Below are 15092 nucleotides of genomic sequence, written 5' to 3'. Positions count from 1 at the left end.
CGCTTGAAGTCCACCAATCACAGCGTGCAGATGGGGTCGGGCGCGCTAGCCCATCTGTGCTGTGATTGGTGGATTTCAAACGGCTCTAATTCAAAAGCCGTTGACTTAAAAAGAAATTGTCAAGAGTAATTTTAGTCTTATTTCTTTGCGAGAAATCTGTCAGTGCCTAGTGTTCCGCGCATACCAACGACACAATTCAGAGCAAAATCTGACATTCAATGACAAAGTCAACGCCAGGCAGGTATAAGACGGGTCGGTGGCTTCCGGCTAAGTCGTTTTCCGGCCAGTAGAGGGCTCCCTTTTCACATTTGTTTCTACACCGACTCGCCGGAGCGCTCAGTCAGTTTATAAACAGCGTCGAGCCAGAGCGGTAGTCTTCGCTGGTCACTGCTCCGTTTTGAGTTGTGTCGTCAGCCCATATTTTGGTTTGTTCATTGTTCTCATTTACCTCATATTATATTACTGTTGTCACTGCTGTTCTACTGCTCTTAGAGTGAGCGCTCCTTTCGACAGTACAAAACAGGGATTATAGTTCCTTCTCAATGAAAAGAGTCGAAATTGGGCCCACTTTTTTGCTGGTAAACCGGTTGGAATCCCGTTTTCTCCTTGTCTCTTACTTTCCGGGCGAGTTTTCAGCCAATCATAATCGTGCTATGGCATGAAAGTGCTCTGACAATCGTCTCCTAGAAATTGGGAAATGTCTCTATGACGTCAGAACCTGGTTGTTGGCGCCATTTTGTTACCACATATTCTTAGTTTTCAATTTTTCAGGCGTAAATCGTGAAATCTGGTTGTCAAAATACTATTGTTACCCAAATTGATGATATACAATCAATTAAATACTCGTTCAATCAGTCACACGTGAAAAAATACCGGCAATGATCGCTGTTAGTCTGGTTACATTAGTTTAATTTTTCCCACCAGTTGCCGGATTGCAAAGTGACAATCACATGGCGAACAAAAAAACAGTTGCGGATCAGAAACTGGCGTTCGGAAAACAAATATTATGAAAACAGACCCTAATATCGACAGTGCACAAAACACACAAGATAGAAGAGGACAACGGCAAAAAGAAGAAGGTAGAAGAAGAAGATCACAAGATTAATATCTCAAGAGATACTATTTTCATAAGTGTCATCAATCACTACAGTCACAGTACCATGGATTAATATGAATATTGAATAACTCTACTGTCTCATAATAATACAAATGAATTATCAGTCGTGTGCGATAAGTGTCGGTTGAATGATAATAATCGTTCGATAAACCGAGACTGCATTTTAAGTAAAGAAAGCCTACAACTCAGGAGAGGAAAAGAGTTGAAGGGTACGGAGAAAGGAAAGATTTAGGCGCAGGCAAATTGTGGAGCGTTGACTATTTTTGCAACGTCGAATCAATACATTCTCTGTGTGCGTGCTTATTCCATGTAAATATATCTATAAAAATAGACGTCGGATCATCGCCACGAGTATTAATACGGGAAACGGGCGCGATGTTCAGTCAGTTTTGAGGTTAACAATCGCGCAGTCGTCGTCGTCGTCGTCGTTAGCGATGATACGATTTTATTTCTGATTGCCGCCCGTGCCTCTGGCGAAACAAAGAAAGAAAGAAACCTTGAAAAAATTTCGGCGGACACGCGTACGTCTTCGGAAATGGATCCAGCTCCGAAAGCCATGGAGGAATCGTCTGAAATTTGCCAGTCGCTTATGAATCGTGTTTATTACGCGGCTCGCGATGGCATGGCAATATCTCTATACGATATTCTCAGCGAACGGTGGGACCATCTGGACCAGCTTCTTAATCAGGTGAGGATAATTTACACATGAAAAAGACGGTACATTTCTTAACCCCTTAACGTTTATTCCTCTAGTTAACAATCGTTAAAGTTCAATCGTAGAAGAATGATTCTCTGAATATCCACACACTCATTCTTCGCACACATCGTTACCTTTGCTATCGAGGTGCTTAAACTCAAGCCTGATTCACGGGGTAAATTTCAGTGCCTAAAACTATGCAACCCAAATCTCTTTGAGTACACAGTTTATAAATAAATAAAAGACAAAGAGGAAGAATAAATTGGCGCCGGTATCCCTAAAGAATTTTACCTCTTCTTTGTTCCTCAAATGAAAACAAATATCATATATATGTAAGCTGTATTAATATGTTTATTCATTGCACATAACTTGTGCGAACTTGTTGATATTATTGCTGTGTCATTGCAATATGGTACGGACAATGATCGCAATAAAGAAACGATCGTTTTATCTAAAATATGTCTTACAAAACTTCTTTGCTTTTTATTGTAGTACCGAGGTTTCCAAAACTACTACATGCTTCCCTTTACGCGATTAGATTTAGTTTTGCGATATGATTCTTCTCAAAGGACAACAAATGAGGTTCCAGCATGATGCCTTGTATCGCAAATGCAATATTCAGTAATCATGGACAATCACTTTGTTCCCTATTTAAAATCCTTTGTGTACGTTACTCCACATGACTTCAGAAATTCTTTGAAAGAAAAAAACTCTTGAGATTTTCCTGCATATATCAACATTGGTTTGTTCTTCGTTTGAAGTTAGCGTGCTTTCAAATTTCTGCATAGGTATCCTAACTTCACTTCGTTGTTATTTGAAAAAAAAATATTGGAGGTCGACCTACTGGTTATTTTTAATTGTGGATAAGAATACTTGATCTAGTCTATTCAAATTCATTGCTCCATACGAGTTGTCAAGATTCAACACTACCTGGTTTTCATTAAGGCATATATGCATATGAATCGAATAAATTAAATAACTCAATTTTATTCATGTATTTTTCTCAGTCTGTCATATTTCAAAATATGCTAAGTAAAATTTATTTCTGTCTGATGAAATCTAATTTTGATTTTAGGCTTAAAATAACATGAATGAGAAATGTATTAATACTACCTCGTCTGAAGGTTTCTACCAATATTTCCACAAACTTTAGTATAAAAATATAAAAGATACTAATGTTTCCTTGGAAAAATGATTCGAATGCATTTTGACAATATCAGAGGTTCATGAAAAAAAAACACATGTCCAAATAAAGGTTCCATACTTGAGTCAAGTTTTCGGAGAAGAGTGAATTTTTTTTCATTCTTAAAATTTGTAGTGGAATAAAACTTTGGTTTCAATAAAACTTTGTAGCCAATTTATTAACCAATACTTATAAACTTTGGTAAATGGATAAGATAAATGGAGTTCATCAATCATTTAAATTGTAATTATTCTCTGGGAACAGATTGATATTTTATATTAGCAAGCGAAATGTGTTGGATTTTGATTCGGTTGCAATAAGATACTCTGCGATTGGGTGAATAATAATTAATAAAAAAATTAATTACTTAGAGGTTTTATTCCATGCTATTGCTTGACAGAGAATTATCAACAATCGACTAATTTCCGTAGTGTGCAAGTTGTAATCAGTCGAACTTCAATCAGATCTGTCATTTAATTGTGCAATAGTCAGTTAAAAAAGCCTTATGCAGTTATTTATATTCGTCAAATTACAGTTCTCTCAACCACTTTGAGTTTAACAGATTTAATAATTTATTATTGCAGACAGTGATAGAAGACGACGGTCAGCACTGCACTCCATTGATAGTTGCGGCTAGATATGGTCACAGTAGAGTCGTCAAAATGCTGGTCGATAAATTCAAGCCAGATTTGGAGCAGGAGGGCACTGTTAAATTTGACGGATATGTTATACAAGGGGCGAGCGCTCTTTGGTGCGCTGCAGGTCTGAATCAATTGTCATTTATTATTATCCCACTTTTTTTTTTTTTTTTTTTTGCTAGTATTCATTAATACGTATTTTTAATATTCATTCTCATGCGAGAAGAACCAAATCTAGATTAATAAATATTGTATTGTACGTTAGGCGCTGGACATCTGAATGTAGTAAAAACTCTTGTCAAGGCTGGAGCGAATGTTAATCATCCGACGAGAACAAATTCTACACCCTTAAGAGCCGCTTGTTTCGACGGAAGGCTCGATATCGTTCAGTACCTGACTGAGCATCATGCCGATGTACATATTGCCAATAAGTACAACAACACGTGTTTAATGATTGCTGCTTACAAGGGACACCTCGAAGTCGTAAGTATCATGAGAATTTTCTTATCAAATTTTTAATCGACATTCAAAGTTTTCGTAAGATAACCAATCGGTCCAGACTAGTTATTATTTACTCAATTGTTTTTTTTTTTTTTTTTGCACAATTCAGGTGAGTTATCTGCTCGATATTGGTGCTAATCCCAATGACAAAGCACTGTGTGGAGCAACGGCGTTACATTTTGCTGCTGAATGCGGGCATTTTCGTATAGTATCAGAATTGTTGAAGTATGACGCTAAGATGACGAAAAACGTCAGCGGTATGACGCCGTTGATAGCAGCTGCCGAAAGGACAAGAACTGAAGTAGTAGAATGTTTAGTTGAGAGAAACGAAGTTAGCAAGGCTGAGAAAATTGAAGCTTATGAATTGCTTGGTGCTTCTTATGCTAACGATAAAGATAATTATTGTATTAGCAAAGCGTTCAAATATCTATACGAAGCAATGAAACTAAGGTAACTACATTGATCGTAATTTATTAACATAAGTTTTTTTGCAGCATAAATATTTTTCATATTCGATCACTAAAAACTACGTTTAAATTTTATGCTTTAGATATAGTGATCCTGAAAATATAATGCACAAACCAGTCTGTACACCGATATCAGCGTATGAAAATTGGAGAGAGTCTGTTACTTTGGAACAGTTGTTAAATATAGAAAATAATCACAATGCTATCCACATGGAATCGCTTGCAATTAGGGAAAGAATATTAGGTAAGCATTGGGTTAAATGTAAAGAAGAAAATACCTCCAAGAGAAATGAAGGGTTGAAAGGGAACATGTTTAAGCTTTACCCTGGCAATTACCTTGAATAGTAGCTTGTAAGATATTCACTAATTTCACACAGTTTCTCATTTTTCTTCGAAGACATTCCCTAGAATTGTTGAAGTGATTTGAGCTTTCTCGATACGTTGCTCAGTAGTAAATGATACAAAATAATTTTCCTATTCTCTGTTTAGGAACTCATAATCCGGAGGTGCCGCACCCAATAATCTTCAGAGGGGCTGTTTTTGCTGACAATGCAAGGTTCGATAGGTGTATCGATCTTTGGCTCCATGCATTGAAGCTGCGGCAACTAAATAACATTTCGGTTGTTAAAGACTTGCTTCGTTTTGCTCAGGTATTTTGTTGATTACATTGTCTGATATCAAAAAGAAAAACAAAATATACGACCTGACGTATAACAGACTTCAACATTTTCTTCTTGAGCTCAAAGTAATTAATATTATAAATTATTAGGTATTTTCACAAATGATCCACGTTGGAGTTGATCTGCAATTCACACAAGTTATCAATGTCTTAGAAGCTAGTGTAATAGAACTGAAAAGAAATAAAGACAAAATAGGAAATCTAGAATCCAAGGATGATTTCGAGCAAATTATTGTAAGTCATAAAATTATGCTTCAAGCGAACTTACAGTCCTGGTGAATTTTTTCCCTTAAAATTTTTCTAAGTAACAAAGAGAGAGAAAAAAAATTAATTATGCAAGAGTATTCTGATGAACTGTTCGTAAAACTGGAAAAAAATAAAAAATTTCGCATGAAAATTTCCTCAAATTTATCTAAAATGTTATGCAGTTTCCAAGAAAAATTTGTAGAGATTTAGAGGAAAATAATTCGCCATGGAACGTTTTGAAGACAAAGAATTCACACAAGATTTGAATATCTTCCAATACTACTACTTTTAGGAGGAAATGGAATCCAATATTACAACTACGCTTTACATCTTAACTATTCTAATGAAATTAATAAAGCTGAATGAGAAGGGAAGTGAGGAGGAAAAAGTTAGCCGAGCTCATCGGCTAGTACATAATTTATGCGCACTTGACGTATCTCTCAGAGATGGACAAACTCTGCTTCATCTTGCTGTGAACGCAGACACACCTGTGGACGATTTTCATACTAACGATGTTTGCAAGTATGTAAATGCCTTCTAATAAGATGCTTTTTAAAATTTAATTTCTTAAATCAATACCAATTGTTTATCGTATGGTAATTTCTTTCAAAGATTTCCTTGCGCTGCTACTGCCAAATTTCTTATCCAATGCGGGGCTGATGTTAACGCGATGGATATTAACAGGAATACACCTCTTCATGTGATTGTTAGTTATCAAAAACCTATCAGGTAAGATAACTGGGCAAAGCCCATTGCCTTTTATAGTGATGTTTCTGCGATATGATTGTATCAGTTTTTGCAGTGACTTTTTAACGCTTCATTCGATAATAATTGATCTCACGGAGGCTGGAGCACATATGGATACAGTTAACATTGAAGGAAAAACTCCCTATGATGCTGCCACAACTGGTGAGTTATTCTCTTGCTCGATAATAGCCATGCATTCATGCCATGAAAACGATGACAAAGAGGTTGAATCACACTTAAAAAAATGATACTGTTTTTTTCAATATAACTACAAAGTTATTATAATGGCGTAAACATTTTTGTTTCGATTCATCGTGTTGTACTAACTTTTATTTATTCATTCTAGCATCACTTGCTTTTACAACTTGTTGCAGTGAAACAGCATTGACTAAATAGTTTTTGATGGTACAAATAATATTAGAAGTGTATCCGGACAATTTTCTTTCAGAAATAACATTCAGTAATGTTGCGTGAAGAAAAAGTATCCTAAGTGGTTTTCGTCATCTACCTTGTCGTTTTCAGTCTTTATGAATGTTCGTTGTAATACACTATGAATTATTTTCGGTTTTCTGCGTTACAGGTGTAGCTGAAATAATACTTCGAAAGCAAACAAAACTTTCGCTAAAATGTATGGCAGCTAAAGCAGTAAAGACGTACAACTTGTCATACTGTGGTAGCGTGCCACGTTCGCTTGAAAGTTTTATAGAACTGCACGGACCCGGACTTAACCAAGGCTAATTACTATGTGACTATTGATTCCGAGACAAGAATCGTCACCGTTGTTACTTCATGTTGTAGGGAATTTTTAAATCCCAAATTCGGTTTTTATGCTATTTTTGACAAGATTTTCAAATTGAATTGCTATCGGCACACACGAGCCTGTGAATGTAGTAAATCACACGAATATGGTGCGTCAAAAAGTGAACTTATTTTTGCTATAAAATATTCAATATTCACTATTTAAATTCCCCTTCTATACATGAATAACTCTGAAAATGCCACAGCCAGCCGCTGGATAATATGAATTTCCCTTGTAATATCATGGTTTTTGGAGCCCAATTAGAATTTGTCTCTGAGTGGGCACAGTATACCACTTCCATTACTTGAATAAGTGGATTGTGTATTGATTTTCTAAGCGTTAGGCACTCTGAGAAATGATTTAGGATCCGTGTGAAAATTTTTTCAAGTTCTCTGGCAATAGCATAGGAAGCTAATCACTATGACGCACTAACTAATGAGCTGTACAATTGATGCCTTTTAAATACTGTAATATTAGTCAACAGAAAAGAGTGTAAGAACGAATGATGATTGAAATGTAAGTTTTTATTCCTATTTTTTATCTCAACTTTCTTGTTTTAGTCTATTGCAATTATTAAAGACACTTGTAAAGTGATCTGTGGTGCAGTAATGAAAGTACCTGCGGTTACTGAATTACGTTTTTCCTTCAATACTCTCTTCGTTTACTTCTTACGAACTAGTCACATTTTTAACTTCATATTATGTATACAGATAGAATTTAAATAATATCTATCTTATTTTAGTTATTTATCTTTGATAAGCTTAAGTATAAAAGTAATTTGAACTTGTATAGTTTTTTCAAATTCAATTCCCGCGTCGCAGATGTAAATCGATATTAAATGAACTCGACGCAAATAATGATTATAATACCTATTTGGAATTAGCTTGTCCAAATTGTCAACTCAATGGATTAGATTATTATTTATTAAAATTAATTTGATTACCTACGATAACGTCTTACCAAGTAGTGAAAATCTTTGTGCGACTTTATATTAAAATCACATTATTTTGCTAAGTTAGATGATCAGATTATATTTAAGGTCATGCATATTGCTCTGTCACCTTTAGAGAAGAATTTTAAACTTTATTTCAATTACTGTAATCGAAAGATTGATTACCGAATTCACCTTCGCTCACTGATATCTCTTTACTATGGCAAATTTGAGTGTAGAAATTATGATTTTGTATAAGATCGATTATTTCTATAACGTATATATTTTTTCTACTATTTGAATTCGTTCTGAAAATTTCCAGTTTGGCTTTACTTAATTATTATAAAATTCTAGAAAATTAAGTGTAACTTGCACACCCTGTGAAACAGTTGATGTGCAATTCTAGCTGAATATCTCCAAACATAAAAAGGAACGAACAGGTATCATTTTTTTTCACACAGTTTATTGTTATCACAATATTTGGAATGACAATATTTGCTCAGTATCCCCAAATTTTTTCTTAAATACTCTGTAGGTGTGGAGTAACATATCATGTGATGAATATTTATTAAACTACCCAGATAACAACGTGTGTGTAAAATTCGGATCAAAAAAGCCGCAACGATTGAAACGTGTTGCTAGTAATATTAGTACAAGGTGTGTCCTCTAATTGTTATCAAAATTAGAGTAAACTGTTCTGACCAAAATTTGACAGCAACAAAACTGCTAAATGCAAGCAAGTCTTGCTACACAACGAATAATACAAAAATTATTATTGTAGATCTGCTGCACAAAACTTATCGATAGCAAATATTCAGTGTAAAGGCAAATTTGATTATCTGGGTATTTAATAAATATTTGATGAACTTTTGAAAATGGCTGTAAATTTTTATAGAACTTACATAGCGCTGCAGAATGATGACACGCTCATAATTTTATCATAAATTTGATCCAGTGAATAGTGAAATATGTTTATATTTATGGTAAACGAAAATAAGATGCAAAACAAAAAAAGATTTTATGATAATATAGTCTATTTTATTATTCTTATTATACATGCAGGTGTATTTTTCAAATTGCATACCACCAAACTATCAAGGGGAGGGTGCGACCTTCGGATCACCAATTTCTAAGTCCTTTTGGTACAATAAAATACTTTACAATATTAGTCTAAAGTGTGTAGCGAAAACGCAATTTGCAGACCGGAATACCTGGACAAGTCATGGAACTTCATATTCCAAAAAGCGTATGAACTCTGATTTATTCAAGTATTTATTGATCATTGACATAGTACAATTTAAATAAATAAGCTAATTGTCGTCTGCCGTAAGTTTCGGTTCGATGCGCGTTTGCATATTGGAATATTTCACGATTTTTGTTTTTCCGTACTTTGTTGGAAGCAACAGTTGATCAAACTTTATATATATATAAAAAAAAAAAAGAAATGTTGAATATTTTTCCAAGCAAAATTGGCCGGTTTAGATACAACATTTTGTACGAAAGTTGCAGACTTACATTCAAATTTTGCTGACTATTTTCACAATTTATATTCTATCACTATAGTTGGGTATTCAGTTTATTTTATGTATAATTGTATAGACCGTATAAGTTCTGAACAAGTGTCTATCGAATACAAAAAAAAAAGAAAGAATGAAAAATTATAATAATATTATTTTACGTATGTATAAAGTATTACTATATCATTATATACAATATATTAAACCGAACTAAATCGGTAATGATTAGAAATAATCCGAATTCTTTTTTTTTATATATATATATATAGGAAAGAAAAGAAACATGAAATAATCTTTTCTCAAAAAGTCGTATATAATAATCGACTGTACAAATTATTGTAATTCTTTCAAGCACGTACCGAAATTAATTTCGTATAAAAATAGGTATTAAAAACTAATGTCTTAAGAACCAGCATGTTTTCTGTTTTTAGGACGGATGTGTGGAAGGTGAGCTGTTGACTATTTCCTATTTTATCAGTGATGTCATCTACAACATGTAAATTCTTAGGAAAAATGCTGAAGAGTAAGATAAAGACTGGATGAAATTTAAGGAATAAAAACAACGATAATAGTAATGTAAGTAAAGAGAAGCATAAACCGACTTAGAGATATCTGGAAGAATACAATTCAATGATTTCATTTCTCACACTGGTTTATAAACAGGTATAAATGCGTAGTAATTTCGCAACTTTTGTAACGCTACTCGTCTGTCTAAATATTTATGCACGAATTTTATCATCAATTTGTACATAATTTACCATACTTTGAACCGTCTGGCAGAACACGTCTACATTACTTCCAGTCTAAAAATATCGAAAATAATATATTGAATGTAATGTATAATAGATTAACTTGTTTTACATGGCATATTGAATTCATTTTAGTGTTACAGGTTTCTTTAGTTTTAATTAGACCAGATTATTGAAGGTAAGCTGAGGCATCTATTCCATATACACGAGGAAGATAAATAATAGGTAATAACAATAGGTATCGCATTACAGTTTAGATTGACAACAGCAGCTCAATTATTATTTCTATATGTTTTGCGGGGGCAATACTTAAGTTCTTGTTCTGGGAATCATCATTTTCGCCCCTCGCTTGCTTGTTCTAAACGTCGATGAACGGGATAACGAAGTACCAATGTGCTGTCGGCAGATATAATTGGAAGCGCATTGTCACAGTGGTCATTTATCAAGTGACTTACGCTATCGAAAACTCTGTCCTTAGTGCGAACCTAAAATTAATTTGCCAGAAATTGATCTCTAGAACTTTAAGAGAAGGAAAATGCATTCTTCGATAGAATGCGGGTACTCACCACGCCTTCGGGATCTATAAGTAACAAATGTCTAGGTGTACCGCCGTTCATTCCTGTGAGAACATACTGCCCTGGAGAGCCTTGTGATTCTCTGACTAAAAAATCTCCATCCTAAATAAAAATCAAGACAAATTTCGTCAAGTGATTCAACGGTAACTTTGAGAATTATAGGACTTTGGCTGTGTGCAACTGGGGTCACTGTAAGTAATTCCGATCACTCAAACTAAAAATTTTTTTTCAGCCAACTTGGTACAGCAAAAAGTTTTGACACAGTTAGTTTGAAGAAACAAGTAATATTAAACCGAAAAGGCAACTCAATTATTTTTGTTTACCCGAAAATTAGTGGAAGGTCTGCAATGATTTTGACGTAGTTGTATTGTGAATTCTGAAATTGAGAAATTGTTTCGTTTTTGGAAATATTGTGTTTCAAGTTCGTTTTTTTAACGTAATCGTTCGTGAAAGTTGGAGAACATAGTGAAATTAGACACCCCTGTATAAAAGACCATTTAAAAAATTTTAAATACATGAGTTAATGGTGTATTGTACTTTCCACAATCATTTGATTTCATGGTCGGAATTTGTCACCGTTCTATTATTGGATTTAAACCTAATTTAAAAGTAATATCTTAATCCTAAGTATCATCTTCTGATCTCCTGTGAACTATATTGTATATCACGCCTATCGCATTGTTGGCAACGCATGTTACTTGTCACTCACCTAGTTATTGCGATTATAATACTACAACTACATTAGGAATGAGTTAAAGGTAAACATTGGTTGAGTACTTGCCTTGGTAAGCATAGATTCAGCTTCTGCTCGACTTATGCTTCCATGAAACCAAATCTCTCTTTTTAACTGTTGCTTTTGCGATTGTGGGCTCAATTTACTAACTTCAGGAATGGCGGTATTGAATGGTTCTGTGAAACGAAAGACTGTATGAGTCATTGCTGTTCCATCACATGAAACAAACCACTTTAAACACACGATATTTGAAGTACTAACGCATGTCAAAGGCGTCTCTTTGTTCTCTACGTGTATCACGATTTGCCGCTATAACAGTATCGTTGACGTAATTGTGTTCCACGATAATACTGCTCGATGATATTGCTGAGGCAGTGTCAGAGCTTAAGTCTATTAAATTTCCAGTTTCTGAAAGAAGAGAAATGGAAACAGATGTTACGAAAGAGAACGTAAACTGACTTGTTGCACCGCACATTGAACAAGAATTTCATCTTTTATACCTGGCCACTGTTGCACTTGTCTACCACGATTGCTTGATAGCGTATCCGTGAGTGATGAGCATTGGGAGGTACCAGCTACTCCGTGATTGTGATTTGAATGATGTTTTAGGTTCGGTAATGTTGATGCATTAATTGGTAGAGGAGGAACTGGAGGCGGCCCAATGTCTGGGGGTACTTTACCAGGTAGATCGTTGTAATAGTCTCTATCAGCGTCGCGTGGGCTGGTCAATGCAGTACTATTGACAACAATAACATATTATAAAGAGAAATTGTGTATAAAATCCTTTTAAGACTTTATCAAATTGATAAATAGAAGTCATGTAAAGATTTTTTTTTAAATTTAGATATGGAAATGCTACAAAAATACCAATACTGCAATGTCTCTAGTGAAAGTATAATGTGTTAATCTTCATCCTTCCTCTGACGTAACTGTAATATTCTAATATTAAAATCATATTATATCTCCAAATTGGGAAAATTCTGGATGTACTATTCCAATGCTTCCCTATAGTGTTAAATCAAATGTAGTTGTAGATTAATGCTGTGCGAAAAAATTTCATTTACTTGAAACGCAATTTTTAAGAATTATTTTGCGGTTTGGGATATAATTTTTTATGTAAAAAGTGTACTAACGATGGTTTGGTGAGAAATTCCTTGAATCTTAATTCAAACGCTTGACCAATTGTTGCAATTACATCCTGTGCCAGCCCCCCACCGCATTCCAAAACGTAGCAGGCTCGCCAGTCTTTTAAGTCCTTAGCTATATATGCAACAAAATCCAATGTGTCCTATAAAGATTAGAAATACATATCGTCAATTCGAAATATCAAACTTTGACCAGTACAATCAATATACAAAATGGTTTTAACAGCTACCGTGTCGCCTCCAGAAGCAAACGATATTCGTGGCATATCATGCTTCGCAACTATCGCACCAGTGTCGAGCATAGTTAACGCCAAACTGCAGCTACTTATAATGAGATTTATATTTGCTCCAGCATGCTCCATCCGTGGTTTGTCGGCAATTGCTTTCAAGACCTTTCGATCGACCTGAAAAATAATAAAAATTCTAATTTTATTACTATACTTTTTTTGTTTTCTTGCTTACTATCAAGTTGCCTTAGAACTTTTCAAAACATACCGAAAAAATTTAAAAAATCGATATCGTGTAATACTTGTATTGGAATTAAATTTTGTCGACTTATTCTTAATTGAGTCAAACATCATTTGAGGTGTACTTCTGATTTCCTGAATTTTCCATGACTTTCATATAGCTAAATGAAACTTTTAACCGATTTTTACGGTTTTCCAGGCAAGTGACCATATCCAAATATCACAGCTAACTTACTCGTCTTTTCTTGTCAGCTGATTTGAGTCCAGCTGCTTCGCAGACTCTGTTTATACATTCTCTGCAAAGAGAATTAACAGACTTAATTATCAAAGGCCTTAACTGTAATATCAAATCTATATTAACATGGTATCACGCCTAATCGACACAATCATTAATTCTTGCTGGGTTTTTCAATTGTGTTTCATTTTGAGAAAAAAAGTGTTGAAATAATTCACAGTCAAGAAATTTAGCATTTTCAGTGACTAGACTAGCTGCATAAAAAATTTTATGCTGAATAAATATTTAGCTTTGCGGAATAATCTCCTGTGATACTTTACGAGAAATGACTAATCACTAAGAAAGAATTCAGTAGGTGTACAAATTGGTCTAGCAAAGCTAAATGCTATTAATCACCACTAAAGAATGTCGAACAGCCCGAACCACAGTTATCCAATACGTGTGTCATAGAAACAGTGTGTTCAACTTTTCGAATTATTCATGTCAGAGGCATGTGGTACAGGAAACAAGCAGAGTGATAAAACTCACTTAGCAACACAGGATCTAGTTTCAAAATCCAGACTCTTCATTGAAGTGTAGACCTCAAGACAGCCGATGTACTGTAAAATTGGACCAAAGTTTTATATTGTGTAAAAGGAATGGTAATAAAATTCAAGTAGAATTGTAACTAATTATTGGTTAAACAAATTTATATAATTCTAACGATATTTCATGATACACATTCAAGGCTGCCGAGGACAGACAGCTTATCTATTCAATGTCAGATAATATCATTAATGTGGAATCCATACCCTGACTGCATATGTTATGCCTTCCTTGGTGACTTGGTTATCCGAATGTAACCAGCCCCTCGCCGGCTTACTTATGAAACTTCCTCCACCTCCGCTAGACATTGCTGCTGAGATGAAAATTTTAACAAGAATAAAAGAAGTGAGAAAACTTATTGTTGATGATAATGTTTCAAACAATATCGAGGTCCTGAATGACATGCTGATAAGTTGTAATTTGTTTCAATGAGAAAAGAAACTGAATCAATGGTAATGCAATTTGTTATTAATTGTTGTTTTTGTGGCTTGTCACAATTGAATACTGTACCTACGTATTTACTTTAGGCTGAATGATTCGACGAACGCAGCAAGTATTCAGCTGAGGATAATTCGAAAACGCATGATAGGGTGAAAATTATTCAGCCTTGATGTCAATCAATTAATCCTTAGGTGACAATCCTTAAATAGAGGAAGGCAATTTTACCTAAAATTACGTTGGTGAATCGCGTCCTGTGCTCAAATGCAGTGAAACGGTAATAATTACATGATCATTTGACAGCTGACAGAAAGAATGGTTCACGGTCCGTGATTCCTCGTTTCATTCAACTGCACGCACCAGCTAGTTTAAAAAGAAATATTAACGCCGACCATTCATGCGCGCCGTTTGAATGGCTTGACTCGGGTCTTTTACGCTCGAATTAATACGCGCATCGGATTCTGGGCCACTTCAAGATGATTGATTAAATATTCGTCTATGCAAATGCCGTGTCTACCAGTGTCTACAGTGCAAGCGCGCTGTCGTACCAACCAGAAGACCAACACAGTTATCGTCTTGCGCCTGCCGCACCCTACGGAAATCAATTTGAATCATTTTACGTTTGTCCAGTTCGTTCGAACAC

At 34.7% G+C, this 15092-nt stretch overlaps 2 protein-coding genes across 4 annotated transcripts; one reads left to right on the top strand and one right to left on the bottom strand.

The window, feature by feature from the left end:
- Positions 1-1100: 1100 nt before the first annotated feature.
- On the top strand, positions 1101-9427 carry LOC124415042 (protein fem-1 homolog B). The gene is made up of 11 exons (XM_046896304.1): positions 1101-1805; positions 3582-3759; positions 3901-4118; positions 4246-4586; positions 4687-4847; positions 5093-5253; positions 5373-5516; positions 5821-6050; positions 6141-6257; positions 6331-6437; positions 6856-9427. The coding sequence occupies exons 1-11, from the start codon at positions 1653-1655 to the stop codon at positions 7011-7013; spliced, it is 1968 nt and encodes a 655-aa protein (XP_046752260.1). The 5' UTR covers positions 1101-1652; the 3' UTR covers positions 7014-9427.
- A 357-nt stretch (positions 9428-9784) lies between these two features.
- Positions 9785-14990, bottom strand: LOC124415044 (SHC-transforming protein 1). Of its 3 annotated transcripts, XM_046896308.1 has the most exons (12): positions 14738-14990; positions 14526-14677; positions 14218-14324; positions 13955-14025; positions 13427-13487; positions 12955-13128; positions 12713-12867; positions 12080-12315; positions 11841-11987; positions 11628-11755; positions 10838-10948; positions 9785-10756 (listed from the first exon to the last, which is right to left on the bottom strand). In XM_046896308.1, the coding sequence occupies exons 3-12, from the start codon at positions 14317-14319 to the stop codon at positions 10604-10606; spliced, it is 1338 nt and encodes a 445-aa protein (XP_046752264.1). In that variant the 5' UTR covers positions 14320-14324; positions 14526-14677; positions 14738-14990; the 3' UTR covers positions 9785-10603. The 3 variants fall into 3 exon arrangements, with proteins under 3 accessions (XP_046752264.1, XP_046752265.1, XP_046752263.1); XM_046896309.1 differs by having other exon boundaries at positions 14522-14990; XM_046896307.1 differs by having other exon boundaries at positions 14218-14321; positions 14526-14990.
- Positions 14991-15092: the final 102 nt, after the last annotated feature.

The sequence above is a fragment of the Diprion similis genome, chromosome 14 (genome assembly GCF_021155765.1).
Source record: "Diprion similis isolate iyDipSimi1 chromosome 14, iyDipSimi1.1, whole genome shotgun sequence".
NCBI lineage: Eukaryota > Metazoa > Arthropoda > Insecta > Hymenoptera > Diprionidae > Diprion > Diprion similis.
Note: the sequence above shows the minus strand (reverse complement) of the source record. Positions and strands in the feature narration are given on the sequence as shown.